The sequence below is a fragment of the Hoplias malabaricus genome, chromosome Y, assembly GCF_029633855.1.
Source record: "Hoplias malabaricus isolate fHopMal1 chromosome Y, fHopMal1.hap1, whole genome shotgun sequence".
Classification (NCBI taxonomy): Eukaryota; Metazoa; Chordata; class Actinopteri; order Characiformes; family Erythrinidae; genus Hoplias; species Hoplias malabaricus.
In genome coordinates, this window is record NC_089820.1 from 7,568,355 (window position 1) to 7,596,230 (window position 27,876).

General features: G+C 40.7%; 1 protein-coding gene across 1 annotated transcript; it reads left to right on the forward strand.

Annotated features, from left to right (window-relative positions):
- Nucleotides 1–973: 973 nt before the first annotated feature.
- Nucleotides 974–27,860, forward strand: LOC136677662 (class I histocompatibility antigen, F10 alpha chain-like). The gene is made up of 8 exons (XM_066655253.1): nucleotides 974–1,144; nucleotides 3,979–4,245; nucleotides 12,298–12,579; nucleotides 22,711–23,004; nucleotides 23,085–23,186; nucleotides 23,982–24,005; nucleotides 26,526–26,580; nucleotides 26,704–27,860. The coding sequence occupies exons 1-7, from the start codon at nucleotides 1,084–1,086 to the stop codon at nucleotides 26,555–26,557; spliced, it is 1,062 nt and encodes a 353-aa protein (XP_066511350.1). The 5' UTR covers nucleotides 974–1,083; the 3' UTR covers nucleotides 26,558–26,580; nucleotides 26,704–27,860.
- The last annotated feature ends 16 nt before the right edge of the window (nucleotides 27,861–27,876 follow it).

A 27,876-nucleotide genomic window follows, 5' to 3' on the forward strand; every position in this document is an offset into this window, starting at 1 on the left:
TTAAGCTCTGTGTCCACTCACTGTCTGATCTGTCAGAAACTTGTTAATCCACCTTGTAGATGTAAAGACAGTAGCTGCTTATCTGTTGCTGCACGGTTTGTGCCGGTCGTCCTCTAGTCACAAGACGCTGTCGGCTGGATATTCTTCCGTCCAGCAGTGACACTGTGGGGTTTAAAACTTCAGCAGTACTGCTGTGTTTTATCCATTTGTATCAGTGCAACACACAATAACACACTACCACGACATCAGTGTCACTGCAGTGCTGAGAATCATCCACCACTCATCATACCTGCTCTGTGGTGGTCCTCTGGTGGTCCTGGGCATTGAAGAACAGGATAAAATAATGATAAAACATGCAGAGAAACAAGTGGACTACAATCTGTACTTGTAGAATTACAACGTGCTCCAGTGGAGCTGACAAAATGGACAATAAATGTAGACACAATGTAGGTGTTCCTAAACCCTGTGATCATTAAGTGTAGAAAAAGGAGGTGGTCATAAATGTATGACTGATCAGTGAGAATGTAGATGCACCCATTTTATAATGCTGCTTGTGTTTATATTCTTCTCATATTTTACATAGTTTTACTTGCTTTCCACAGTTCACACAACAGAAAAGCAAAAAATATTTTTAAATAATAATTTATTTAGTGTTAAAACTACACTAGTGTTACTTGGAATGTAACACTGTTTACAATGTATCTCACATTAACGGGATGTTCCATTAATACAATTATTAATCCGCTGCATCCAGTGAGTAAAATCAGCAGGTGTATAATTTAATCCAGTCGGTGAAACACTGGCAAACTTTTTACTGCCTTATGAGCTGCCATTTTCACTTTCAACCTTCTCTGCTCTTTTCTGCCCAGAGATTCCTGACTCTAACATGCTTCCACTTTTCCTATTAACCAGCTCACGGATGCTGAATAATAATTGGTCAGATTTCTGACGTAATAACCCTCCCACTAAAGAACTATTTTCAGTTAAGGAAGAGAAGCGCTGATAAACTCATTTAAGGGAATAGACTGATTGAGGAGGAGTTTCTGTCGATTTTGGTGTTCATCGGCTGTAGAAGCTTCAGAAATGGAGCACATCAGGAATACCTTCATTTCCCTGGCTTTTACTCTTTCTCTGGCTTCAGCAGGTCAGTGTGATGGTGCTGTAATAAGCCGTTTGGCTGATGGAAATGTTTACGTAATGTTTCTAGGAAGTTGTAGAAAAATTCAAGTGGCATAAACTGTGATTCGGGTCAGGTTAAGTCTCTGTTCAGAGGACTATGTTACATTGGTGACATTCCACAGGTATCTGATATAATGAATTGCAGTTGTGTACGACGAAGTTCTGATTTCCTTTCATTTTAAACTTTGAGAGCTTTATTCTGCCTGACGACTGCTGATGTTTTAGGGTGTGGCTAAAAACTCAGCAGCTAAAAATATTATAATAACGTTGTAATACATTTAAAAGAACAGTATTATAACATTGTGATGCATTATAATATTAAAACAAATAAACAAGTTTAAGTAGCATTATGTATTTTTTTTAATTTATCGTGTAACATTGATATCAGGACTTTATTGTTTATATGACATATGGAAACATGTGACCGGCCCATTGCTTATAGAACACGTATTTAGCTAATAACAAGTGCCAAGAAGACTGTGAGAAGAATTCGCTATAATAACGAAAAAAAGCCCTCATATTAATTTCATTTTAAATATTGAGAGCTTTGTACTACCTGATAATATATTTTGGGTGTGGCTAAAAACTCAGTCGACTGCTAATCAGCTTTATTAGTTTTTCTGAATTCATAGTACTTTTCTTGTAATTCCTCCTATTTTTTTCAGTAAATACAAATACCCATTCCTCAAGACATTTACCAAACTGTTGACTTGTTTTTACAAAATCAAGCAACACAAAATTGCTCAAAACCAAACACTCCTGTTAGATGACACACACATACAGCCAATGAATAAACACCATAAAAATATGTACTGTTTTAGTAAACCGCCATTGTATTCCAAGCAATCAAAATTGCTTCATTTGGACAGGCCACATAAGTCATGAGTGTCTCCTGTTGTGAGAACACTTGTTCATCCACTTTCATGTGGCTGTTGTTCGATTCTTCATATAGAAGTTGTTTTATAGTATTTAAATTTATATTTAAATGTATTTATCAGTATTTATAGAGGTTTTTATATGGTAAAAAAAAAATGATAGTTTCCTCTAATCCAGCAGTCCCCAACCACTGGGCCGTGGGCCATTAGGTACTGGGCCGCACAGAACGTTTGAATTTTTCTTTTTTTAAAATTGATTATCAGTCTAAATGTTGATGTTTTATTTTGAAAAGTGACTTCTGTGCGGAATGACGCACAGACGCATACATGCGTAACCAGCCGTTACCCCAAAACCTAGCAAAAATTAGTGAAAACAAACATCTTTGGCAAGCTTCTTTGGAAAGGGGAAAAGGTCCAACGAGGAGACAAAAGAAGAGCCTACGACTTCCAAGAAAACGAAATCTACATTTAAAAGACAATATCAGGATTCCTACTTAAAATACGGGTTTATTCCTACAGGTGATCTGCAACCAAAACGAAACTACAGAACAGACTGAACGTACGGAACACACTTCGGGTGTCACTGTCTCCCATTACCCCGAGATGGGACCGGCTTGTTGCAGAGAAACAAGCTCAGGGCTCTCAATAATTCACATTATTATTATTTGATTGATTGTTCACCCTTTTATATAGAAATGACCAGTATTGTCACTTGAATCGAGTTTAGATTTTTATTATAATTATTTTTTATTAGAAAGGATTTTCGTTCTAAAATAAATATTTTCGTTTACAGAGATTATTAATTTATGAACAAAGGTTGTTTATTGTCTGTTGATGTTTGCATTTGAAATAAGACCACTGCGGATGATTTATTATTAGATTACATCATTAACGATTATCGAGCAAATGGAGGACTGAACATATGAAGGCCGGTCCGTGAAAATATTGTCTTAAATGAAACCGGTCCGTGACGCAAAAAAGGTTGGGGACCGCTGCTCTAATCCACTTAAGTGTGACGCCATGCATGACATTTTGCTATTTCCGGGTCCAATTGCACTTTTGGTCCCATGTCAAACATTCATAAGACGTGTTACATGTTTTGAATAAAGCTGAATATCTTAACCAAATATGTTATCTTGATTCAGGGGTTCATTAAAAGGAAAATCTCCGTCTCTAGGAGCAGAATAGCCGTGGAGAGAGAGCTCCCCGGATCCCCGGTTAGAGACGTGTCTCCCAGTCACAACTTCTAACAAGTTGTGCTATCTATTATATAATATAAAGTAGCTAAGGCTTGTACAGAAAATCGCTAGATTTGGTGCAAGTTGTTTTTTCTTCATAATAAGTAAAAAGATTTTATCTTCAGTTTCTTTACCGGATAAGCAGTGGACAATGGATGGATGGATTTTATTCAGAGTCATTCTGGAGCATTTCTATTGGTTCATTCATTAAATTTTCACACAATGTGAAGGACAGCTGCTGTCTTCAAATGATGTAGTAAACTAAAAGTCGACAAAATTGGAGATACAGGTTTTTAACTGGATGATGAAGATATATAACTATAATATTAAAGCTGTGGATTTTGAAGTGTATCACTGTCTCAGGCCTTTTTTTATTGGTTTCATTGTGTTGTGACCTGTTAATTTGTTGATCAGAACTTGTAACTGGACTGATATTTTTCAATAATAATATAACAAGCTGTTAATGTAACTTTAGAAATGTAATGTTTATATCCAGATATTCAGTATTTTATTTTATATTTACATATGAATAAAACAGCATATTTTATTCAATATTTAACAGCTTTTTATATTTTTATCTGCTGTGTGAAGTGCTAATGAGCTTCAGAGCTGTAAGATTTTAGACTATGATAGTTGTCTCACATGTAAATTATCACAGTGATTTGGATTGCTTTATAATTTTTCAGCCACACACTCTCTGCAATACTTCTACACTGCAGTCACACCAGGAATAAAATTCCCAGAGTTCACTATGGTGGGTCTAGTGGATGGAGAAGAATTTGTGTACTATGACAGCAACACCAGGAATGGGATCCCAAAGACAGAGTGGATAAAGAAGATTGTTCAGTATGACCCAGTTTACTGGGACAGAGTGACAAGTCTCTCACAGGGTAATGAGGAGACCTACAAACATGCTGTGGATACTCTAATGAAGCGCTTCAATCAGAGCGGAGGTGAGTTTGAACACACTCACTCACTCACTCACTCATACTTTAACAGTCAGCACCAGCTCTGTGTGAACTCTACTCTGGGTCTGTGTGTGTCTTTAAATCTGGGTCTGAATTTAGCATTCAGCATAATTATTTTAGTAGATACCAGTCAGGGGAAAATATCTATTCTACACCAGAAAAAGATTTTTTAAAATTTGTTTACATGGATATATTCATTACTATGAAGTGACAGATGTCTCACCCTGCTGCTCTTGTGCTGTAATAATATTGAAGTGGATGATTTTGGCCTCATTATGCTTATTTTATGTCTACAATGTATAATGTTAGACTAGTATTTATAGAGTTTATTTTTATGTACTGATTTATATTAGTTTACAATTATATGTAAAGGTCTCTTTCTTTCTGATCAAAACATCTTCTACAGAGAGCACACCTCTAAATATTTTAGTCAGAAGTAGTCAGAAGACTGTGGTTTCTCAATGCTGTTGCATGCATTAGCTGTTAAACCTTCACTGTTGGTTTGGAGGGAGCAGCTGTCTGGAGCTACTCTCCAAGGGTCCTACACTGACCAGGCTGTATTGTTGAAGGTCACTGCTCATGCAGGTCATGTCTTTGTATTAAAATAAAAATGATTAGGATACATAAGATAAGGTTCTGGATAAGTTCCATGTGACCATATCAGCAGACAAACTGGAACATAAATTAAGCACTGCTAGTGGTGCATGGCCTGAAGAGAATTTGGATTTTTATCTGTCGTCTTCCTGTGTCCACCAACCCCCATTTCTATTGGTTGATGTGCCTCAACATCAGAATCCGTTGCAGCAAAATTTGAAATGGTTTAACATTTTAATGCTTTATGGAGCATCTTTTTCTACATACAGGCACATTTCTTTTCTGACTGAGCTGCTGCAACATATTTACTGAAATATACTTGGGGATTGCATTTCTCATGCTCTGTCATCCTCTAGTACAGGGTGGGAAACTTTTTTTTCCTTGGGGGCTACATTAATATTTACAGATCGGGTTGCATGCAACAGGCTGCAGCAAAATATACAGAGCCAAGTAATCTGGACCAAGTCCACATATCTTTGACTTACTGAGCTGTTCACCCACAACACACTTGCCTTAAGTGCACTGTTATGGAAGCAAATCTGTCTCATCAGACTTTGACATATTACCACCTTTGAATTTGTAGCATTTGAATTCATCATCTGAATTTGGTTGCTTTTGAATTTAAGTCTTCAGATTTCCACCTCTGAATATTTTTTTTGATTCGCAATTATGCATCTGAATGTAATTGCTCTTGAATTGAACTTGTGAATGTTCAAGAACACGTTTTCATTGTTATTATTCAGGGTTAATAAATTCAGATAAGAAATTCAAGCTTAAAAAAATTCTAACAATATATTTTAAAGTTCGATAGGCCAAATCCAGATGCCAAAATATGAGTTAAAAAATTCAGCGTACACATCAGGGATACAAAGGATTATCAAACGATTCATTTGGATTTTCTGTTTCACCTTAAATGGTGCACTAGTTGCATTCTGTTGCTGCTAGATGGCAAAATACGAACACAACTTCCATAGCGTGGAAAAACTACACATTTAGCTTCCTTCCGTGGATATTACCTCTTTATTTTCAAAGTGTCTCAAAAAATTGTAAAGTCTCACTAAAGACACAATATAACAGACTACCCAGCTAGCAAGGTAGATCTGCGCAGATTCTAGTTCAGGCTCGGCACGCCGCGTCTGGCCCAATTCTGCCTGCACAATGGCACTGTCGGCTGGCTGCCATCTCAGCATGAATGCGGCACCCTGCATGTGGCCCAGTTCAGGCTGCACGTTGGCACTGTCGGCTGGCTGATGTCTCGGCGTGAATGCAGCACCCTGTATCTGGCCCAAGTCCGGCTCCACGTTGGCACTGTCGGCTAGCTGAGGCTCGGCGTGAATGCGGCATGCTGCATCTGGCCCAATTCCGGCTGCACGTTGGCACTGTCGGCCGGCGAGGCGATTGCCATTGCAGTTAGCACACTACACTCATGGCATCAGAGCATTTTATTAAATACTGCGTATTAATCGTATGTGGCCCATGTCTAAAAATAAAATAAAATACTGGTAACTGTCTGGAAAACGATGTAATAAATGTTAAATAAAATAATCATTATTTTAACTTGTTAAATGCTATACAGTTATAGGTAAGCTCTGTAATATTTTAGAATATTGATGTAATGACTGGGATGATGATTATGATAAATAGGGTTAATAAGGAAACAGTGCCGTGCTGAAGGGAGGAAAGCTTTAAAATGAATGAACTCTGAATATGAAAAAGGAAGGTGGAAGAAGTGAACCGCTGTAAAAACACAGAAGAAGAAGACGATGAAGATTCGCGCTCTTTTTTGTGACCGTGGCACATGAGCAGCTCTCACCGGCCTCAGGGAACAGTTTCATCCCGTAAGTATTTCAATTTAACCTTATATTTTCGGATACATAAGTACTTTGGTTTCGCCCAAATGTAGTTAACATTGTTAATGTTATGTACGTTATTCTATCAACTGCTATACGTTACATACGTAATATTGAACTGTTTTTTTTTTCAAATGACAAACTTTAGCTAACCTATTTAACTCTAGCTAGCTCTTTTATCCCCTCTGACATAAAATACATTTAAATGACATGACAATCGCTCATACATGAGTTATTTTAATTTGAGTAATTATGTGGTTTGATGGCGTATTTTACAAGACAATGTGAGCATTTTTGTGGGTTTTTATGTCACACAGAACCGCATACCTCAGTATAAGAAATAAAATAAGAATAAAACTGCTTAAACATATTAAGGTACTAGCTAAGTAGGTTAAAATACATTCTCAATCTCAGTGCTGGTTTTTTGTGTAATGTAATGTTTTAAATATATAATTCTACATACACTTTGTTAGGGAGTAGCAGTGATTTTGGGCTAGTGATTAATAGGTTGAAGGAGGTTATATTTAAAACGATAGAAGCCTATTTACTGAGAGAAAAAAATAAAAGCATGTGAAGTGTCAGGGTCACGGGCGGACTGAGTGAGGCGGACGCACTTGCTAAAACACACTGAGTTTAATTGAACAAAAGACATAACAAAACAAAGACAAGCTACAGTGGAAACAACACAAAACGACTTGACTTGGAATGTGCCCAACAAAGGTGAAATGTTCGACAAACAGGAGAGACACAAGGGAACTTAAATACAGGACACAGACACGATACACCTGGACAGCTAACGAGGGGGCAGATTAACAAATGACACAGACGAGGAGGCGGGACTAGAACAACAACAAACATAGCCATGTGCTAAAAGAGCACATGGCTGGGGAAACAGACATGATGAGGGCGTGTGATGATGTACAGTACCTGTGACACATCACCAAGAGAAACCATTATATGTATACTTACCTGTAATTACTCACCTGCATACGGGTCATGTGAGAGGGAAAAGAGTACTATCTCTTGATGCTGAGTTTTACTTACCGGGTTGAATCCATTCTCCACAGAGGGAAGGGAGAACTAGCATCTAGAAGAGGGAATATATATTAACTAATAAATATTGATATTATGAATGAATGTTAAACATGCCATGGTCGTAATTGAATCTTGGTACAGTTGTTAGTTCATTGTTATTTTTATTGTTTATGAAACTTGTGTATCCAAGATACAATAACTTTTACCTCTTGAAGGAATGGTATATTCTAGGGGGCGGGGCTACCTATATATATACCACATAAGGGGAAAAGAGGGAGACTCTGCTAGACCGTGGCGAGAGAAGCATAACTTACGTGTGTAATAAGACCCAATTGATTTGGTTGTCTTTATCCTTTTTTGTCTCTGCTAATAGAGAATTTTGTTTTGTTAATTTTTTTTTGTTCTCAAGGAGCACGCGTGTATATATTGTAAATAGTAATATAAAGTCTGGTGTGTAAATAAAGGTGGAAGGGAACCAAAAATCGAACCTCTCGGGTGTTATTTCGAGTCGACCTTATATCATCTCAGGCCTCTCGCCCGACTCTACCCATAGAGAACGCCTCCCACCATTACACTTTGTGGTGGTGAAGGGGTGAGCTTTATCACAGGGCGTGACATGAAGTAGTTTATTTTTGGATCTGTGATGTTAGTTACATTTTTCAAAATTAAATATGAACATGAACTAATTAATTTTCTTTATGTAATTATGTAAAGATGGACTGCAGAAAGAAAGTGGGGTAGTGAAAAATGCAAGTGGGCAGGGAGAAAAGCAGATAGGAGTTTAAGTTATTTAGATGAGATCTTTAGCGTCAGTTGTAGCATAATTGTTTGTATAATCGTTTGTACTATAACCTGATAATCTTTTACATTTGAAGTTCTGTAGTTAATGAATCTGCATGCATAAGCAGTTTACAGTTTTTCGTTAAATATTTTTAAAGAAAATATATTGAAGAGAACAGAACATGTACATAATCTCTATATGTTTAATTATAGAGCTGGAATTCAACAAGGAGTACAACTGAGGTGACTACATTTGAGTGTTCTTTCACTACACAGCACATTCTGAAGATCTTTGTTGTCCAGGCTGCCAGAGATGAGGATACGGCTGATATTTCCATCATTGTTGAGGGCAGTGAGGTATTGACAAAGTGTGACAAAACAGCAGAGGCTTGCAAACTGTTGATGGAACTGATGTATGCCATGAATAAGTGTCAAATGTGTACTTCCACACATTTAAGGAAAAAAAAAAAAAAAGGTTTTAAAGTACCTTTCTGCCATTTTTTTTTTAACTTTTTATTTTTGTATTTTAAGTGTTTTGTTATTTGGCCTTAGAATAGTACATAAATTACATATTTTTAAAGAAAAGTCTGAATGTAAATGGCAGTCCTTAGGGTGTAAAACCAATAGTTATTTTGAAAAATAGTATTTGAAGGTTAATTGGATTTAGAAAATCATGACACTGCCAATTTCAAATTTCAATGCTAGTTACAAATGTATTTTCTATTTATTTCTATGTACTGTTTGTATACATTGCAGATGCTGTATGTTTACATTATTTCAAGGTTGCATGAAAAGCACACATACTAATATTACATTGTCAGATATGTTGTCATTGTGGTGGTACTCAGAATTGTACATATTTGTACATTTAATTAAGGAACATAATTATATTATAATTGTAGATTTTAAAATGTGTTTATTTCATTCACCTGGTTTCATCTCCATGATTTTATGTTTTTAGTTATATGACATTTCTCTCTCCCTCTGGAGAACAGAATGCAATGTACCTTTAAGGAACAAAACTGGACTTTTAAATATTTGTACCTTTAGTGACCAATAATGTATCTTTTTTCTTTATTTCTGAGAGTGTAAGTTATTTAATAAAGCAGTAATATCACCATGAACCTGATTGTACCCTTTTCTGAGGGAAGGGAGGGTGGTGGGGGTGGGTTGTGTTTGTGTGTGTGTGTGAGTGTGTGTTGGGGGTGTGGGGGGGACCATGTATAGAAATAAACTATTACAACCGATAATGCGCCAGATCTGGGCCAAGTCTGGTACTAATGGCGTGCTTCTGGCTCAAACTCGGCCGTGGTGCAGTTATTGCGATTTAGTTATGGTTTGCCGGACTAGGGCCGAGTCATTTGAGCCGCGCCTCAGCCACAACACTCGGCTGAGTCTGGGCCGAGAGTTTCCCATCGGTCCACTCTACGGACGTACATCATGGCCGAGACAATGCCGACTCCACGTGCCAAGAGTGTTTTTGTTCCGGCGTGCGTGATTCGGCCCGAGTGTGGGCCGATACAATTTTGCTAGCTGGGTATTGACATCCTGAATATGAAGAAATTTTACTTTGGAAATTTTTTTTTAATGGCCCTGTGAACATAGCATGTGACATGACAGAATATGTGGAAACATGAACTTTGGGTATAGTTGTGAAAAATGCCATAGGACATATACCCCAAAATTCATGTTTCCACATATTAATCATGTCACTTGCTATATTCACAAGGCCATGACAAAAATTCCACAGTAAAATTTCTTCATATTCAGGATATCAATAGTCTTTTATATTGTGTCTTTAGTGAGATTTAGTTAGATTTTTTTTTCACGTATTTTGGCATCTGAATTTGGTCTACTGAATTTGAGCAACTTCAAAATATATTTTTTGAACTTTTTTGAGCTTGATTTTTTGAAATCTGAATTTATTAACCTTGAATAATAACAGTGAAAATGTGTTATTGAAATCAACGAGTTCAAGAACAATTATATTCAAATGCATGATTCAGAGGTGGAAATCTGAAGACTTAATTTCAAAAGCAACAAAATTCAGATGCCTAATTTTAGTGCAAAACATTCAGTGCTACAAATTCAAAGGTAATATTTCAAAATCTGATGAGACAGCTTCCATACACTGTGCAATTCCTGTTTAGCTCATTAAAAAGCAGATAAGCATATAGCAGATATGGAGTAGCTTTCTTTCCTTCATTGTTTCTTTTCTTGGGAATGGTGAGAGTTTCTCCACAGATGAACCCACTGGCTTTGCTTTCACTTCAGCCAAAAGCAACTACGGATGCACCGATTCAACTTTTCCATTCCAATACCATTACTGATACAGAGTACCAATACCAACTTTAAGTTAACTATTAGATAGGTGCCCATAAATCCAGATATTTATATTGTTATACTTGCAGATTTTAATTTGTTAAAGTAGTGTTCTATATCACTTGAACTGTACATTAAAAATTGTGAAGTTTCAGAGCCATGAAAAAATAAATATTGGAAGGCATAATCTTACTAAGCTTAACTTACAACTTTTTACTTGTTAGTTAAATTCACATTTCAGAGCAGTGAAAAAAAACAGTGACACAGTTTAGAAACAATAATTGCAGCAGTTTCACATTAAATGTGCTATGCAAAAAACGTTAACATTTCAGTGTGTGGCTTTCAACTTTGGTTTCAGTTACAAAATAAGTAAATTAATAAAAAATACCACCATCTGAAACAAATATGCATATTTAAACTTTCCATTAAATGTCTTTATTTAAATGGTACCAAGTATCATTTAGTGGCTTTTTACTAGTTGTTTAAAATTATATTTGAGTGTGTGCAAACAAAATATTCTTATTTAAAAATGAAACGTAAAGGAATACAATGTAAGAATTGGCTTTTTTTTGTCTCCTAAGCTACCCCTACCTGCTGCTGAGTGTAAGTGACTTTAACAGTACTGTTGTGAAATCATGTCTCACACCCATGTCAGTGCTTCTACTAGCACATAATCTCCCTGTATCTCTCAGACAAACACACACACATTTATTACCAGAATCGATGTACAACACTAAAAAGTGAGCTAATCCGGCTAAAGTTACCAGTTGATACCACTGACCCTCGTTCATCATTCATTAATTTATTCATTATCTGTAGCCATTTATCCACACTCGTTCAACAGTAACTCTCAAACACCTGATTATAACACTTTCCTCAACAAAGCTTGGGATCCACCAACACCAAGTGTAACTCTAGTCATTTCATCCACACAGCAACCAGAAAAAAGCACTTATTACCTGAATTTATGTCTAATGCGAAAAAGTGATCTACTCTAAGTGATCTAAAGGAGCCACAAACCCTGGCTCACTGCTCAGTAACTCTCCAAAACCTGATTATAAACACGATCATAAACAAAACTGGTCACTAACACTGCACCACATGAAGGAAGTTCCAGTGCAAGTTACTTACTACTTCAACATGTGCCCTCATGTCTGTTTCAGCTCACTCTACTGTGTAAATTCTGTCCAGTGTTAATTCTTGTACAGCTGCTCTCTTGTTCCCTCTGCCATAATGTCAGTACCTGGAATACAGAAATAGGTTCTTCTTCTGCAAGGAGCTCAAGAAAGGCATTACATAAACTTCAGTTAGTTAAGAATGCAGCAGCTAGAGTGTTCATAAAGGTTACAAAGTCAACAGTGCTGGTCATAAAATAACATTTTCTTATTCTTGAGATGTGCTTACTTGTGTGTGTGTGTGTGTGTGTGTGTGTGTGTGTGTGTGTGTGTGTGTGTAGGAGTTCACACATTCCAGTTTTTGTGCCGTTGTGAGCTGAATAATTATGATGGAACTAAGAAAGGATACTGGCAGTTTGGTTATGATGGAGAAGATTTCATCTCATCCAGGGTGGAAGGGACGACCTTCACTTATATTGCCCCTAATCCTCAAGCTGTTATTACCAAGAACAAGTGGGAGAAGATGGGTGAGGCCTCATACGACCAAGGCTACCTGGAGAATGAATGTATCGAATGGTTAAAGAAGTATGTGGAATACGGCAAATCCACTTTAGAAAGAAAAGGTAGTGTGGTCTCTCTCTCTCTCTCTCTCTCTCTCTCTCACACACACACACACACATACATATATACAGATCGTCAAGCTTGCTGGTAATTTAGTTATTACTTCTCTTGTCAAATGTACAGTATTCTGCACAAGAACCTTAGTTCCCATAGTAACCACAAACATGGCTCCCTCCGTGGCAAACGTGTTTGCTCACTCTGCTCTTGAATGTCAGTTTTTTCTTCTTTTTTGGGCCCTTTATGCTCTCTCTAAAGTGCACAAACGCCATGCACTGCTAACATATGACAGACAAATGCTGCTGGACATTGCATCTCATAATCACTTTCGTTTTACCTGTTTTATTCCACCGGAGCTACAACACATTGTTCGCTCCCACAGCCGCCGCCACCACCACTACTGCCAGGAAAGCCCCGAGACACCGACCTCGAATGAGTATGCTGACACCAGGAGAGCGCTTCGAAGAAGGCAACGTAAGCGAGGCAAGATGGGAGGGCTACATGCGAGGCTAAAAGCCCGCGCCAGCCAACCACCGGTGCCCAGCCTCCTGCTAGCTAATGTGCGTTCTTTGGACAACAAGCTGGACGAGTTGAGAGCAAGGATTACAACACAGTGGGAAATGAGAGAGTGCTGCGCTCTAATTTTCACCGAGACCTGGCTCACAGACAAAGTGCCGGACAGGGCCATTCAGCTTGAGACTCACTCCGTGCACCGGGGAGATTGGACGGCAGCTGCCAGTAAGGCTAAATGGGGAGGTGTGTGCCTCCGGTAAGGCTAAAGGGGCTCGCTCTCTGGCATTTAAATCAGGCAATGGGACTGAGTACAAAGCTGCGAAGTACAGACTGAGGAACGCCATCACAGAAGCCAAGAGGCAGTACAGGGAGAAACTGGACAGCTTCTACTCCACTGCTGACTCTAGGTAGATATGGCAAGGCTTGCAGCATATCACAGACTACAGGACCACCACCCACAGCATCAGCTCCACAGACAGCCTACAGGATGACCTCAACATCTTCTACACTTGCTTCGAGACCTCCAGCAGCAGCACAGAGAGGCATGATCACTCCGATCATTATGAAGTGCTTTGAGAGAGTGGTGCTGACAACATCCAGCGCAGTATACTGGATACCCTGGACCCCCTGCAGTACGCCTACCGTGCCAACAGATCCACCTCGGATTGCATCGTTGCTGCCCTCCACTATTCTCTCTCTCTCTCACCTGGAAAATAAAGGCTCCTATGTCAGGATGCTCTTTGTGGACTATAGTTCTGCCTTTAACACGGTCATACCTCACAAACTTACCCACAAACTGTCCACACTCAGCCTGCACCCCACCCTCTGCCACTGGCTGTTGGACTTCCTGACTGGCAGGCCCCAGTCCAACAGGGCTAGCAACAGGACTTCAGCCAGTATCAACACCTACACTGGGGTTCCACAGGGATGTGTCCTCAGCCCCATCTTCTACACCCTGTTCACCCATGACTGTGTTGCCTATCACAAGGACAACATCATCCTCAAGTTCGCAGATGACACTGCAGTGATAGGACGCATCACTGATGGAGATGAAGAGGCCTACAGGAGGGAGGTGACCGGGCTGGTAGCATTGTGTGAGGACAACAACCTCACCCTCAACACAGACAAGATGAAGGAGATGAAAAGACCTCATCAGCCACTGTTCATTCGGGAGATTGAAGTAGAGAGGGTTAGCAGCTTTAAATACCTGGGCGTCCACATCAGTGAGGACTTCGCATGGACATTGAACACCATGCAGCTGGTCAAAAAGGCTCAGCCGCGGTTGTATTTCCTGAGGAGGCTGAGAAAATTTGGGATGTCACCCAGAATCCTCAGAAATTTTTATAACTGTGTCATCGAGAGCCTTCTGACCAGCTGTATCACCGTGTGGTATGGCAGCATGACTGTGATGGACTGAAAACGCTTGCAGAGTATGATGAAGACTGCTGAGAAGATCACCAGGACTCCACTACCCTCTCTGCAAAGCATCTACTACCAGAGAGTCAGCAGGAAAGCTGCCTCCATCCTTAAAGACCCCATCCACCCCAGCATGGACTGTTCACACTTCTGCCCTCAGGCTGGAGGTACAGAAGTGTCAAATGCAAGACCACTAGCTTAAAGAACTCTTTCTTCCCCACTGCCATCAGACTCCTGAACCTACCTCAGAAATAACTGCACTTTACTGTCAACATGTTTACATGCCTCTGTCATTTACTGTCACACAAATGATTGTTTCTACTTATTGCTGTTTGTGATTGTAGCACTTGTTCACTTTACCGTCCACATATGTATATATCTCAGTGAACTTTGCACTTTATTAGTTATCTAGTTATTCATTGTATTTTCTCTTCCATTTGGCATTCTTGGTGAGGAGCAAAGAAAGAATTTCATTGTACATGGAACCTGTTCCTTACTGTGCAAATGACAATAAACTCTTTGAACTTTGAACTTTGAAAACTAGACCTCAAGCACTAGCTAGAGAATGTAATGAAATAACCTTAACAACAATAACTAAAAGTGAAGCTAAACTAAAGCGGTGCTAGTAACAGCATAACTAGGCCTCAAGCACTAGCTAGAGAATGTAATGAAATAACCTTAACAGCAAAAATAACTAAAAGTGAAGCTAGGCTAAAGCCATGCTAGTAACAGCAAAACTAGGCCTCAAGCACTAGCTAGAGAATGCAATGAAATAACCTTAACAGCAGCAATAACTAAAAGTGAAGCTAGCAGCAAAGATCAAACAAAATAGCAGCAACCTCTGTAAACCTAGGCTAGCAACAGCAGCAACAACCTCAACCATAAACAACAACTAACTCTCACAAAAGCAGAATTCTCCCTTTTCTTGTTCCCCCTCCTTGTGTTCCACTTGGTGGGCTTTATATCCAAGAAGTCTCGCCTCTTTCAGGTGAACAGCTCATTCTATTGGAAGATCAGGACAGCAGCTCCCCCATTGGCTGAACAGACAACGAGCTAGAGAGAGAGAGAGAGAGAGAAAACGAACAGTGCCTCTCTGGCATGTAACAGCACACTAATACCCCTGGCTCCTGATTATTTCACTGTGATTTCACTGTGGGTAGGTCTGAAATGAGGTGAATGCTGAGGTAGTATTCTAAGGAGGAATGCGCGGAGCCATGTCTGAACTGAATGCTTGTCCACAAGTTAAGAAAATAGGAAATAGAATAAAATAAAATATATAGACATTTTCAAAATAAATAATATTGAACTAAAAATAAATAAACCTAAAACTGTACAACAAAAACACAAGAACAATAAAGCTTATAAAAAGTATAAACAAGTATAAAAAGTGATCTGTGTGTATAACATACATTTGTGGATGAAAGTGCATAATGTGCATCTGAATTGGCAAATTAATAAAGTGCAATATATAAGTGACACATGAAAAAGTCTGTGTAGTAAAAGCAGTTTACAGTCCTCTATGTGGTTTAAAGGGTGAGCTGGATGAAATCTGGGTTTTAGACCTGGTTCAGAGTCTGAATAGCCATTGGAAAGAAGCTTCTTTTCATCCTCTCTGTGTTCGTTTTCAGGGAGCAAAAACGCTTTCATGATGGCAACAGAGTGAAGAGTTTGTTGTTAGGATGACTGAGGTCCTTCATGATTTTCTTGTCTTTGGACCTGCACCGCTTCTTATAGATGGTCTGGAGGTCAGGAACCAGGTTGTGATGTTCCCTGTGAGAATGCTCTCAATGGTGCATGAATAGAAGTTCTACAGGACCTTGGAGGGCAGTCTGAAGTTGCTTAGGCTTCAGAGGTGAAAGAGATGCTGACGGGCCTTCTTTGCCAGGTTGTTGATGTGGCATGACATGACAGAACTTCAAGGTACCTGAAGCTGTCCACACTGTGGCACTGTTGATTCTCACAGGGTGGTAGACTATGACATAGGTCATAGACTGTGCCTTAAAGAAGCACAGTGTGTGATCTTGAAAAAAATAACACTTTTAGCACACAAAGCAATACACACAAATAGTTTAGTGACTTAGACAAAAGCAGTAGGAGGCGTGTTCAAGGGGGAAAATTGGGGGGGCCAGGTTCAGTTTGTGAAAATGTCCAAGAATGTAGTAGCGGTCACGTGTCCTTGAGCCCGCGTGAAAATGTCCAAGAATGTAGTAGCGGTCACGTGTCCTTGAGCCTGCAGCTCAGACAGGGGAGGTGCAGCAGATCTCCATGACGACGTTCCTTCTGGAGGAGTTGAAATTATCAGCAGCCAAGGCCACTGATAGCAGGGGCAGCCAAAACAGATGAAGTTCAGCTTGTTAGAATCAGAGACCTGAGCTGAATTTTGAGCTAATAGTCCCTCTGATTCAAAGTTCCATTTTTGCACTGGTTCTCCAAATGTTCAATCTTGGCGTTCAAAGCCGTTAGTTGCTCCTTGATGGAATCGAAGCTTCTACTCACAGTCCCAGTCTGTGCGCCAATGGCTCTGCCCATCCCATCAATCATGTTGGTCAGTTTCCTTGGGCTGTTTACAACTGACTTAACTCTTCTAATTTTCCGATAAACTAGGGCACTGCGTAATCCAATCAGCAGAAAGCCCACGATCATAAATCCAAATAGGTATACATCTTCAATGTCCTCAATGGAAAGAGGCGCCAGACATACCACGCGCCACCTCTCCCATCCATCCATGGCATATCCAGCCGGCGTCGTTCCATCAGGGCAGGTGGGCTCCCCCGTGCCCAAGCTTCTCCTTGAGAAGATGGTGTCAATAGCGTTGAGAGACCAGCTGATCAATTCCATTTCTAATTTTAATTCGAAGAGCGGCGTTAGAGAGACTCCGAGGATAGACAAGACCAGAGAAGCGAGCAGGGAAGGAGCGGAGAGGGAGAAAATGCGACCGCCTCCCACGAGAGCAAGAGAGATTGTCCGTGATTGTCAATAGTCCATGTCACAGAGAACTAGAGTCACTCTGCTTGAACTGTGACTCAAATTTTCTCCCATACCACTGTTTCGCAACTGCGCTCTCGCATGGAACAAGATCACCCTCCAGCAGCCGCCCTGAGATGTAACACCACGTGACAGCAAAGAAGTCCCTGATAACCTAACCTAGATTTGTAAATATGATTGTTTATTCCTGTTTCTATTTTCACAAGTGACGCTTGGTTGGATAAACAGTTGGATAAGGATCCTAAATGTTTGGTAACCCAACTTTGAAAGAAACCATTTCTTTATTTCATGTATTATTTTGTATTTGGGCTAAAACTGTTTTGTGTATATGCTATGTGCAGCACTTCTATCAAGCTACTAAGAAAGATGTTTTATTCCAATATCATGCTTTTGGGAAAATTACTCAAATCAGGACAGAATGTCTTGATTTGGTTCCCGCTGGATCCAGATGACGAGGCCTTTGTAAGGGACCCGCTCCAGGATGCATAGTAATCAGCCCAAGTGAGAACAGCTGGTGTTGACACTTCATAAGACCTCCGCGCTGTGCTCTCATTGCAGAGTCTTGAGTTTGTACTAAACCAGAACATGTTGGTCATTTGGTGATTTTTCCTCCAAAAGGAGTCTTTCAGGTTCCTTTTGAACTTGCTACCCTTTGGGTTGAATCATCTCACAGGCCTCTTTTTCTCTCATTTCTCCAACAGTCTGGAGAGAGTATTCCTGTTGGGACTTTGGTCTCACTGCCTTGCTTTCTTCTTTGTCATTTAAAATAAATAAATAAAATGTTTCTTTCACATTTATTGGGCTCTCTTCTTCCCCTCTTCTGTTGTTAAAGCAGCTGTACGGTTCCTGATGGCACAGCGGGTTTGTTAGCTGCTTCTCTCACAATTGTTACTTGGAGGTTTTTGTGTTTGAATATTTTCTTTACGTTTTCATCTTTTGTCATCTGTTTGTAAGTTTGTTCCCTTTGATTTTCGTTCCCAAAAAAGAATTTTGTATATTATTTTTAGAGTTTGTTTCCTCTCTTGGTTCAAAATGTATTGTCACAATCACAACTATCTCCTACATAGTACACTGGTACACTCACTGCCCTTGCACCTCCACCGTGTGCAAATCACTCTTATCTGCACTTGAATCTTTCCTCTTGGTAAACTTTACGGGACTACTATCACAGAGTCTCCCCTGTAGACAGCCATCCCGTTACAGCAAGACTTCACCAGTATAATGGATTCAGCAGATAAGGCTGCTTTACAACAAGCCATAACATCTCAGGGAGCCTGTTTGGGTAAACATGAGGAGGCTTTAAATCAGATTTCTCAGCGTCTACAGGAATTAACTGTAGCAATTCAACGACTGGCTTCTCAACCCATGGAAGTGGATACGCCATCCATTTCACCCACTCCCGTTTCACCCGCTCAGCCCCTCCCTCCACCTAGTGGGGATATTATGCTATCAACCCCAGTAAGATTTAGTGGAGAGCCAGGTGGATGTCGGGGCTTCCGGCTCCAGTGTTCCTTGGCTTTCGAGCAAGCACCCACTGAAAGGGCCAAGGTGGTATATATGATCTCATTACTTTCAGATCGCGCATTGACATGGGCTACAGCCCTCTGGGAATCAGAGTCTCCTGACTGTGCCAAGAGGGCATCACTGTGCGTGATCCTCCGGCCAACTTAGAGGATCTGTATTAGCTTGCTCTGAGGCTCGACAACCGATTGCGAGAGCGTCGAGTCAGTAAGAAGGCACTTTGTACCTCACAGTCATTGGAGGCCTTCCCTCGTTCCCGACTGCAGTTCCAAGTGGATGACAGTGCACCCATCTTACTACTCAGGAAGCGGAAACAAGGAGATGTCAGGGTCAGTGTATGTATTGTGGTAAGGGGGAGCACAAAGTAAATAATTGCCCTACTAGGCCAGTAAAAGGCCAGGCCTACCCCCGGTAGGGGACCACAGGGTAGGCCCTCTTTAGTCCCCAAGCAAGCGGGTTGTTTCTCACTGTCACCATGTTATGGGGAGAACCACTCAAGGAAGGTCATGTAACAGCATTTATTGACTCCGGTGCAGCAGGTGACTTCATGGACATCTCCGTTGCTCAGCAGCTCGGGTTGCCCATGGAGCCCCTGGCCACTCCTTTGCCAGTTTCTGCTGTTGACGGATCCCCACTCAGATCAGGGGCCATCAACCAACTTAAACCAAGCCCATTATCATGAAAGTGAGTCAACACACAGAATGACTGTCATTCTTCTTGACCCGGGCCCATGACCTGCCCATTATCCTGGGGTTCTCTTGGTTACAGAGGCATAACCCTCAAATTGATTGGCTATCTAAATGCATTCAGCAGTGGGGACCCCATTGCAAAACTTCATGCTTACGTCCTGGAGTGCTGGGGGGCCCTAGGACATTCCCAGGTAACCCCATCGATTTAAGGAAAGTACCAACCGCTTACCATGACCTCCAGGAGGTTTTTAGTAAGCAGAAAACAGAGATACTACCACCTCATCGGACCTTCAATTGTGCCATAGAGTTACACCCTGGCACTCTTCCCCCCAGGGGGCGTCTCTTTTCTCTCTCCATTCTTGATAAGGACTGACCATAAAACCTCTCTTACATTTAGGCAGCAAATCGACTAAATCCTAGACATGCCCGTTGGGCCTTGTTCTTCAGTCATTTCAACTTCACACTGTCTTATCGTCCAGGTTCCAAGAATGTTAAACTTGATGCGTTTTCCAGGCAGTGGGAAGATCTTTCTGTACTGCATTCTACTCCGATTATTACTCCTGAATGCATTTTGGCAACATTACGGTGGGAGACTGAAGAGGTAGTTAGAAAAGCCATGCAAATCTAGCCAGATCCAGGTGGAGGTCCTGCAAACAGGCTCTATGACCCTTCTAGTGTCTGGAGCTGGGTCATAAACTGGGGACACGCCAGCTCTTTTGCAGGGCATCCAGGGACCACCCAAACCTTGGAATTCTTACAACAACGGTTCTGGTGGCCTAGTATGGCAAGGGAGGTCCCCATCATGGTGCGTCATTGCAAGGTGGCGTGGCGGTGTGCATGCATCCCCTTATAGGCGCAGTCCGCTTCTCGCAAGACGTTAGCAGACCGACGAAGTCAGCTGGGGCCATCTTTTTGTTTTGTTTTTCAGGCCAGTGTATATGGTTAGCCGCCAAAGATCTCCCACTCAGGGTCACCAATAACATATTGGCACCCAAATACATTGGTCAGCCGGTGTTTCAATCCTGTGTCATACAGGCTTCAGTTGCCACCATCCCTAAAGGTCAAGCCGACTTTCCACGTGTCCCGTTTGAAGCCCTACCTATGTGCTCCTGGGACCCGGTCGGTTGAGCCACCACCTCCTTGCATGATTGCTGGTTCCTTGGCCTACACAGTTCATAAGATATTGGACTCTCGTCGTGTGAGAGGCCGAGTCCAATATCTGGTGGACTGGGAGGGTTATGGCCCGGAGGAGCGCTCTTGGGTCTCGGCGGCTCGAATTCTGGATCTGGATCTCATTCTGGCTTTCCAGTGTGATTGGGCAGCTGGCCTTGGGACGTCTGGAGCCGTCCCTCCAGGGCTATCACAGAGTCTCCTCTGTAGATAGCCGTCCCGTTACAGCCTTAGGACTCAGCTGTGACTGAAACACTATGGACCAATCACCAGCAGCTTTGTCGAATCCTCAAGATCCAGTCAAGCCACAGGCTCCTCCCCTGAGAGGGAGGTATGTAACCCTTGAAAAGCCAGTGCACCGCAGCTTAGTTCAAGTTGGGAGAAGTTCGAGTCGTAGTTGAGTCGAATCAGAGGAATGGTCAAGTTCAGCCGGAGTCCAAGAGAGGAATCAGCTACAGTGAATTCGGGGTCAAGTAGCAGGCCTTCTTCAGAAAAAGGAAAGAGAGAGTACTTTTGTTATCATTTTGTTTTTTATTTTTATTACTTTCTTTATTGCTCCGCAAAAGCTTCCACGCTAGAACTGATCAACAGTTTAAAACTTAATTTTGGTCAAGCAAGTAAACCACCATAGGTCAGTCCACAGATTAGAGATACAACAGACGTTTAGCATTCATCCATAAGGAGCAAGAGTAACAATGCCAGCATTGTAGCACCAGTGGTTTTTACAATCACACACACTCCACCTCCCCTTGACTTCCCCGACTCAACTGTTCTGTCCATACGGTACACCGTGAAGAATTTGGCCGGCTGGATGGCATGGTCCACGGTATCGCTGGGTTCAGCCATGTCTCAGCAAAGCAAAGGTTGCATTCACGGATCCATCCATCCATTATCCACCGCTTATCCGAGTCCGGGCCGCGGGGGGAGCAGTCGAAGCAAGGAAACCCAGACCTCCCTCTCCCCAACCACCGTCTCCAGCTCCTCTGGGAGTATACAGAGGTGTTCCCAGGCCAGTCTCTCCAGCGTGTTCTTGGTCTGCCCCGGGGCCTTCTCCCGTTGGACATGCCTGGAACACCTCACCAGGAAGGCGTCCAGGAGGCATCCGGACCAGATGCCCAAATCACCTCAACTGGCTCCACTCCGAGTCTCTCCTCGATGTCCGAGCTCCTAACCATGTCTCTAAGGGAGAGTCCAGACACCCTGCGGAGAAAACTAATTTCAGTCGCTTGTACCCGCAATCTCATTCTTTCGGTCACTACCCAAAGCTCGTGACCATAGGTGATGGTTGGGACATAGATCGAATGGTAAATCGAGAGCTTTGCTTTTCTGCTCAACTCTCTCTTCACCACAACGGAACGGTACAGTGCCCGCATTACTGCTGACACTGCACCAATCCACTGCACGGCCCCGCTGATCAGCCAACCTCACCAGTGCCATCTAGTATCACTTATGCACCTCTAGTTTAGATGTGTCTGTGGTGCTGGAATTCTGTATGTTACTAGTGTCTGAGGTGCCACTGGCTGCATAGATGTTACTAAAATTTCATCTACAGGTGGCAAGATGTTTTTTCCCTCAAACATACATAATGTTTAAATGATGCAGAGCTTCTGGATGTAAATAATCCAGAGAACAGCATTTCCCCACAACCACTGTCGTTCCTTTTTACTGTGAGATGATAGTAACAGATATTTGCACATATTTAATGCAGTTTTTTAAAATTCATCTCCACACACCGGCCACATTCATTTCAGTATATATGCCATTCTAAATACATAGCATTGTATACACACTACAATATGTGCTTATCCTCGATTCTTATTCTCTCTCTCTCTCTCTCTCTAGTTCCCCCTGAGGTGGATCTGTTCCAGAAGGAATCTTCTTCTCCAGTGGTGTGTCATGCTACAGGCTTCTTCCCCAAAGAAGTGATGATCTCCTGGCAGAAGAATGGAGAGGATCTTCATGAGGATGTGATTGTTGGAGAGACACTAGTCAATGAGGATGGAACTTTCCAGAAAAGAAGTGTTCTGACCGTTTCACCTGAGGAACTGGAGAGGAACAAGTACACCTGTGTCATTCAGCATGCTGGGCTTGAGGAGGAGAAGATTCTACCAGTGTCTGCTTGCAGACAGACAATAGGTAATTGGAATCTGCTTCTAATGAGTGTATACAAGCAAGTGTTTATGTAGATGAAGGTCTGTAATGGTGGAACACTCTAGTTGCAGGTGGAGTGTGGGTTGGTGCCATCATTGGAGTGGTGGCTGTTCTTTTGCTTGTTGTCATTGGCTGTGTTGGACTTTTCGTTTGGAAGAAGAAATCTGGTAAGAGAGAAGCCAGTAAAAAAAAACAAAAAACATATTTACAGATGACTAATGAAAGCTCCTAACACCAGCTGAGTGACAGAAACAATTTTCCACCTAATATACTACAGCTTGAGGAAAAAGCTGAATCCTCTCATGTCTCAGGTAAATCTCAGGGTTTCAGGGTCTTAATACAGAATACAGAAAAATACAGTAATTAGAAGAGATACTTCTTAAACCCAAGGAGTCGCTGATAATGCTATGTTGTTTTGTTGAATGATGTCAAGTTGTAAAACATCATGTCATCAACAAGTAGTGTCAGAATAACACAGCCCCAGGGTCCTGGCTTTGTAGTTTCAATATCAACTTCAGGCCACTGTCTTTGAGGAGTTGTGCTCTCCCTGTGTCTTTGTGGATTTTCGTTTGGGTGATCTGGATTTCTCCCGGAGTCCAAAAAGACATGTTGGTAGGTGGGTTGGCTGTGCAAAAATGATGGTGCTCCATTTCGAGTGAGTTGCTGCCATGAGGGCCCACCATGACCCTAAACAGGAAGAAGCAGTTACAGAAAATAAATGAATGAACATAAAACCAAACATATGCTTATTTACTCTGTGCATTAATGAATAATGTACAATTACACTGATAATTTTGAAACAAAGACCAGCTATTTAACTGGTATTGAGGGTTTTGTGGTGTTATGAAAGTTTTACATAGTTTGTACTTTTTAGTAAAATTTTAATGAATCTGTAATTAATCTTTGTGTTATCTGCTTTAGAGTGTTCTTGAATAATTACATGCTTATTATCTCTTTTAAAGGTTTCAAACCTGTAAGCCAGAATGGTAAGTATTAAAATGGAAATTTTTGTTTGTTTGTTTTGTATTTAATTATAATTTATGATTTAGTCCAATGGTTCTCAAACTGTGGAACATATGCCCCAATGAGTCTCGTTTGTATTACAAACCGGATTCCAAAAAAGTTGGGACACTAAACAAATTGTGAATAAAAACGGAATGCAATGATGTGGAGGGGCCAATATCTAATATTTTATTCAGAATAGAACACAAATCACAGATCAAAAGTTTAAACTGAGAGAATCTATCATTTTAAGGGGAAAATATGTTGTTTCAAAATTTAATGGCATCAACAAATCCCAAAAAAGTTGAGACAAGGCCATTTTTTACCACTGTGTGGCATCCCCCCTTCTTCTTACAACACTCAACAGACGTCTGGGGACAGAGGAGACCAGTTTCTCAAGTTTAGAAATAGGAATGCTCTCCCATTCATGTCTAATACAGGCCTCTAACTGTTCAATCGTCTTGGGCCTTCTTTGTCGCACCTTCCTCTTTATGATGCGCCAAATGTTCTCTATAGGTGAAAGATCTGGACTGCAGGCTGTCCATTTCAGTCCCCGGATCCTTCTCCTATGTAGCCATGATGTTGTGATTGCTGCAGAATGTAGTCTGGCATTATCTTGTTGAAAAATGAAAGAGATGACGTCTAGATGGGAGCATATGTTGTTTTAGAACCTGAACATAGTTCTCTGCATTAATGGTGCCTTTCCAGACATGCAAGCTGCCCATGCCACAAGCACTCATGCAACCCCATACCATCAGTGATGCAGGCTTCTGAACGGAGCGTCGATAACAACTTGGGTTATCCTTGTCCTCTCTGGTCCGGATGACATGGCGTCCCAGTGTTCCATAAAGAACTTCAAATCGTGACTCATCTGACCACAGAACAGTCTTCCATTTTGCCACACTGCATTTTAAAAGACCCCTGGCCCAGTGCAAACGTCTGAGCTTGTGGAGCTTGCTTAGAAATGGCTTCCTCTTTGCACTGTAGAGTTTCAGCTGGCAACGGCGGATGGCACGGTGGATTGTGTTCACTAACAATGCTTTCTGGAAGTATTCCTGAGCCCATTCTGTTATTTCCTTGACAGTTGCATTCCTGTTTGAGGTGCAGTGGCATTTAAGGGCCCGGAGATCACGAGCATCCAGTGGAGTTTTACGGCCTTGACCCTTACACACAGCAATTGTTCCAGATTCTCTGAATCTTTTGATGATGATAACTTAAAAGTCTTTGCTATTTTACGCTGGGTAACATCATTCTGGTATTGCTGCACTATCTTTCTGTGCAACAATGGTGGAATTGGTGATCCTCTTACCATCTTGGCTTCAGAGAGACACTGACACTCTGAGAAGCTCGTTTTATACCCAATCATATTGTCAATTGACCTAATTTGTGTTAATTGGTCTTCCAGCTGTTTGTTATATGCTCAATTTCCTTTTTCCAGCCACTTATTGCTACTTGTCCCAACTTTTTTGGGATTTGTTGACACTGTGAAATTTTGAATCAACATATTTTCCTTTAAAATGTTACATTTACTCAGATTAAATTTTTAATTAAAAACATTTGCCATCTCCACATCATTGCATTCAGTTTTTATTCACAATTTGTTTAGTGTCCCAACTTTTTTGGAATCCGGTTTGTAAAAAAAAACAACAACAACAACATGCTACACATACACTGTAGTTGATTATGTCTGTAAGGGAACAAGCATTCCAAGGGTGAACGCAATTACCCAGTTTTTTGAGAAATCCATGTAAAGAAAGCCCAGTTTCAGTTGCGTACTGGATGTAAGCAAAGGCTAGAGACAGACATGAGCAGTTTGGACTTCACTACAAAAAGGGCGAAGTGGAAATGAGAAAAACAAGTCAAGACCAAGCCTGAGAAATACTCTGGTGCCCAGAAGGATTAATTACAGAGGCAAAAATAGAGAGAAACAAAGTGAGAATTCTGTACAGGTGAAGACTAAATAAGAAGAAAACGCTCAGCTGAAGGAAAACAAACATGGCTGTTCTTCACATCATTAGAGTCCTAAAACATTGTTTAACACTAATGTGCCGCATCTCCTTCACCTCCAGATACAAGCACCGAGAGCCACTGTGAGCACCTGCTCCAAGCACCATGCTGTTTTCACCTAAAAGCACATAACTGATATTACATTGATTTATTCTCATTTTTATTTATTTCAAAATGCTCATTTTCCATTAATTTTGTTCTCACAAATGTATAATTGTGTTTGAAATATTCAATTAGTTATTTGTATACTAATAGTAGTAATTATTTTAGAAAGTAAAAAGTAAAAAAAGCAACAATTCAAAAATTCAAGCAAGACTTTGCCTTATGCCCACGGAACAGAGGAAGAACCAGGGGCTGCATGTTTCTGTGTTAACACTTATAGGTACTTGGAGGTTTTGGTTTGATAATGGGTGGTACTTGGGCTAAAAAGTTTGATACCACTGATTTTTTTTTCTATTTAAACATAAATCATTAAGTTATTTTCTTTTGTGCTACAGCATCTGAGGATTCTGGTTCCAACAAATCCTAAATATCCTGATGCTGATTGGAGAGGTGAGTTTCCCTGTACATTGTCACTGATTTCCACAAATAATTTCACTGCAAATTTATTAAGCCTTGTATGTAAACCAAATATGACATTATATATAGTCTTGATGATTTTGTTTCTTTTTGTAGTTGATGGAAAGAGGATGAACAGACAGTTTTGAAGAGATTGATTCAAAAGTTCTCCACTTGAACTTTGCAGATTTTTTTTTCTCTTAAACACATTCATCAGTTTTACTCCTGCCTTCATCAAATCTTTGTGGTAACAGTGCTGAGCTTGACATAATGAGCTTTTGATTTTAGTGGGTTTAAGGGGATTTTATGTGGGTTTACTAATTTATGTTTAAGTTAGTATTTGTAAGCATTTTTATTGTTTTAATGTCTGTCTGTTGTTGTGATGTTGAAATGCACTGTGCTTGGTTTTGGTTTTGGTGTTGGTGTTATAGTCTGTCACTTATATCTCTGCAGCTTGACATCCTGATCCCCACCATAGTGTGTAGTGAAGTATGATGAATGAGCTTTTATTTTTCTTATGAAAGGTTTAACTTGTGGGATTAATCTTCAGAAATTTAGCTTGGGGACTCCTTTCTTCTCCAAGCTCAGGGTGGAATTTCAGATAACACTTCCAGTATGGTAAGGGGAGTCATAAAAATAACATTTGTGTGTGTGTGTGTGATATATATATAATTTATATATATAATTTTTTTTTACTTAATTCAATAGTGGACATTGGTTGCACAAACTGTTTGTTTTGGCAGCAACATACAGAATTGTGTTAAATCAAAACTATCTGTTTATGTTCAGTCAGTCCAAGTACTTCTTGTTGACTGAAAATAAATGGTTTGTTCTGACCAATTCTATAAGTTGCTTCTAAAGCAATTAAAGTATGTTTAATCATCAGGAGTACTTTGTGTAAACTACGGATACTGGAAGCCTGCGCTAGCATTTCTCCTGCTGTGTTGCTATCAGTGTGTGAAGAGTGGGAGAAGAGGGTTGCATTGACAATCCAACACAATAGGCAGCACTTTGAACACATTTTATAAGTGGTCAGAAACTTGTAAATAAAGTTTAATGAAAGAATAAAGTTATGTTAAAACCAAGCACACCATTGTTTTCTTGTGAAATTCCCAATAGGTTTGATGTGTCACATGACCCTCTTCCCATTGAAAAAACAAAAGTTGGATTCAGAATGGCCAGCATGGTCACCGCATATCTTTAAAAGTTTCCCCCTTCCCATATACTAATGTGCCACAAACAGGAAGTTAATATCACCAACCATTCCCGTTTTATTAAGGTGTATCCATA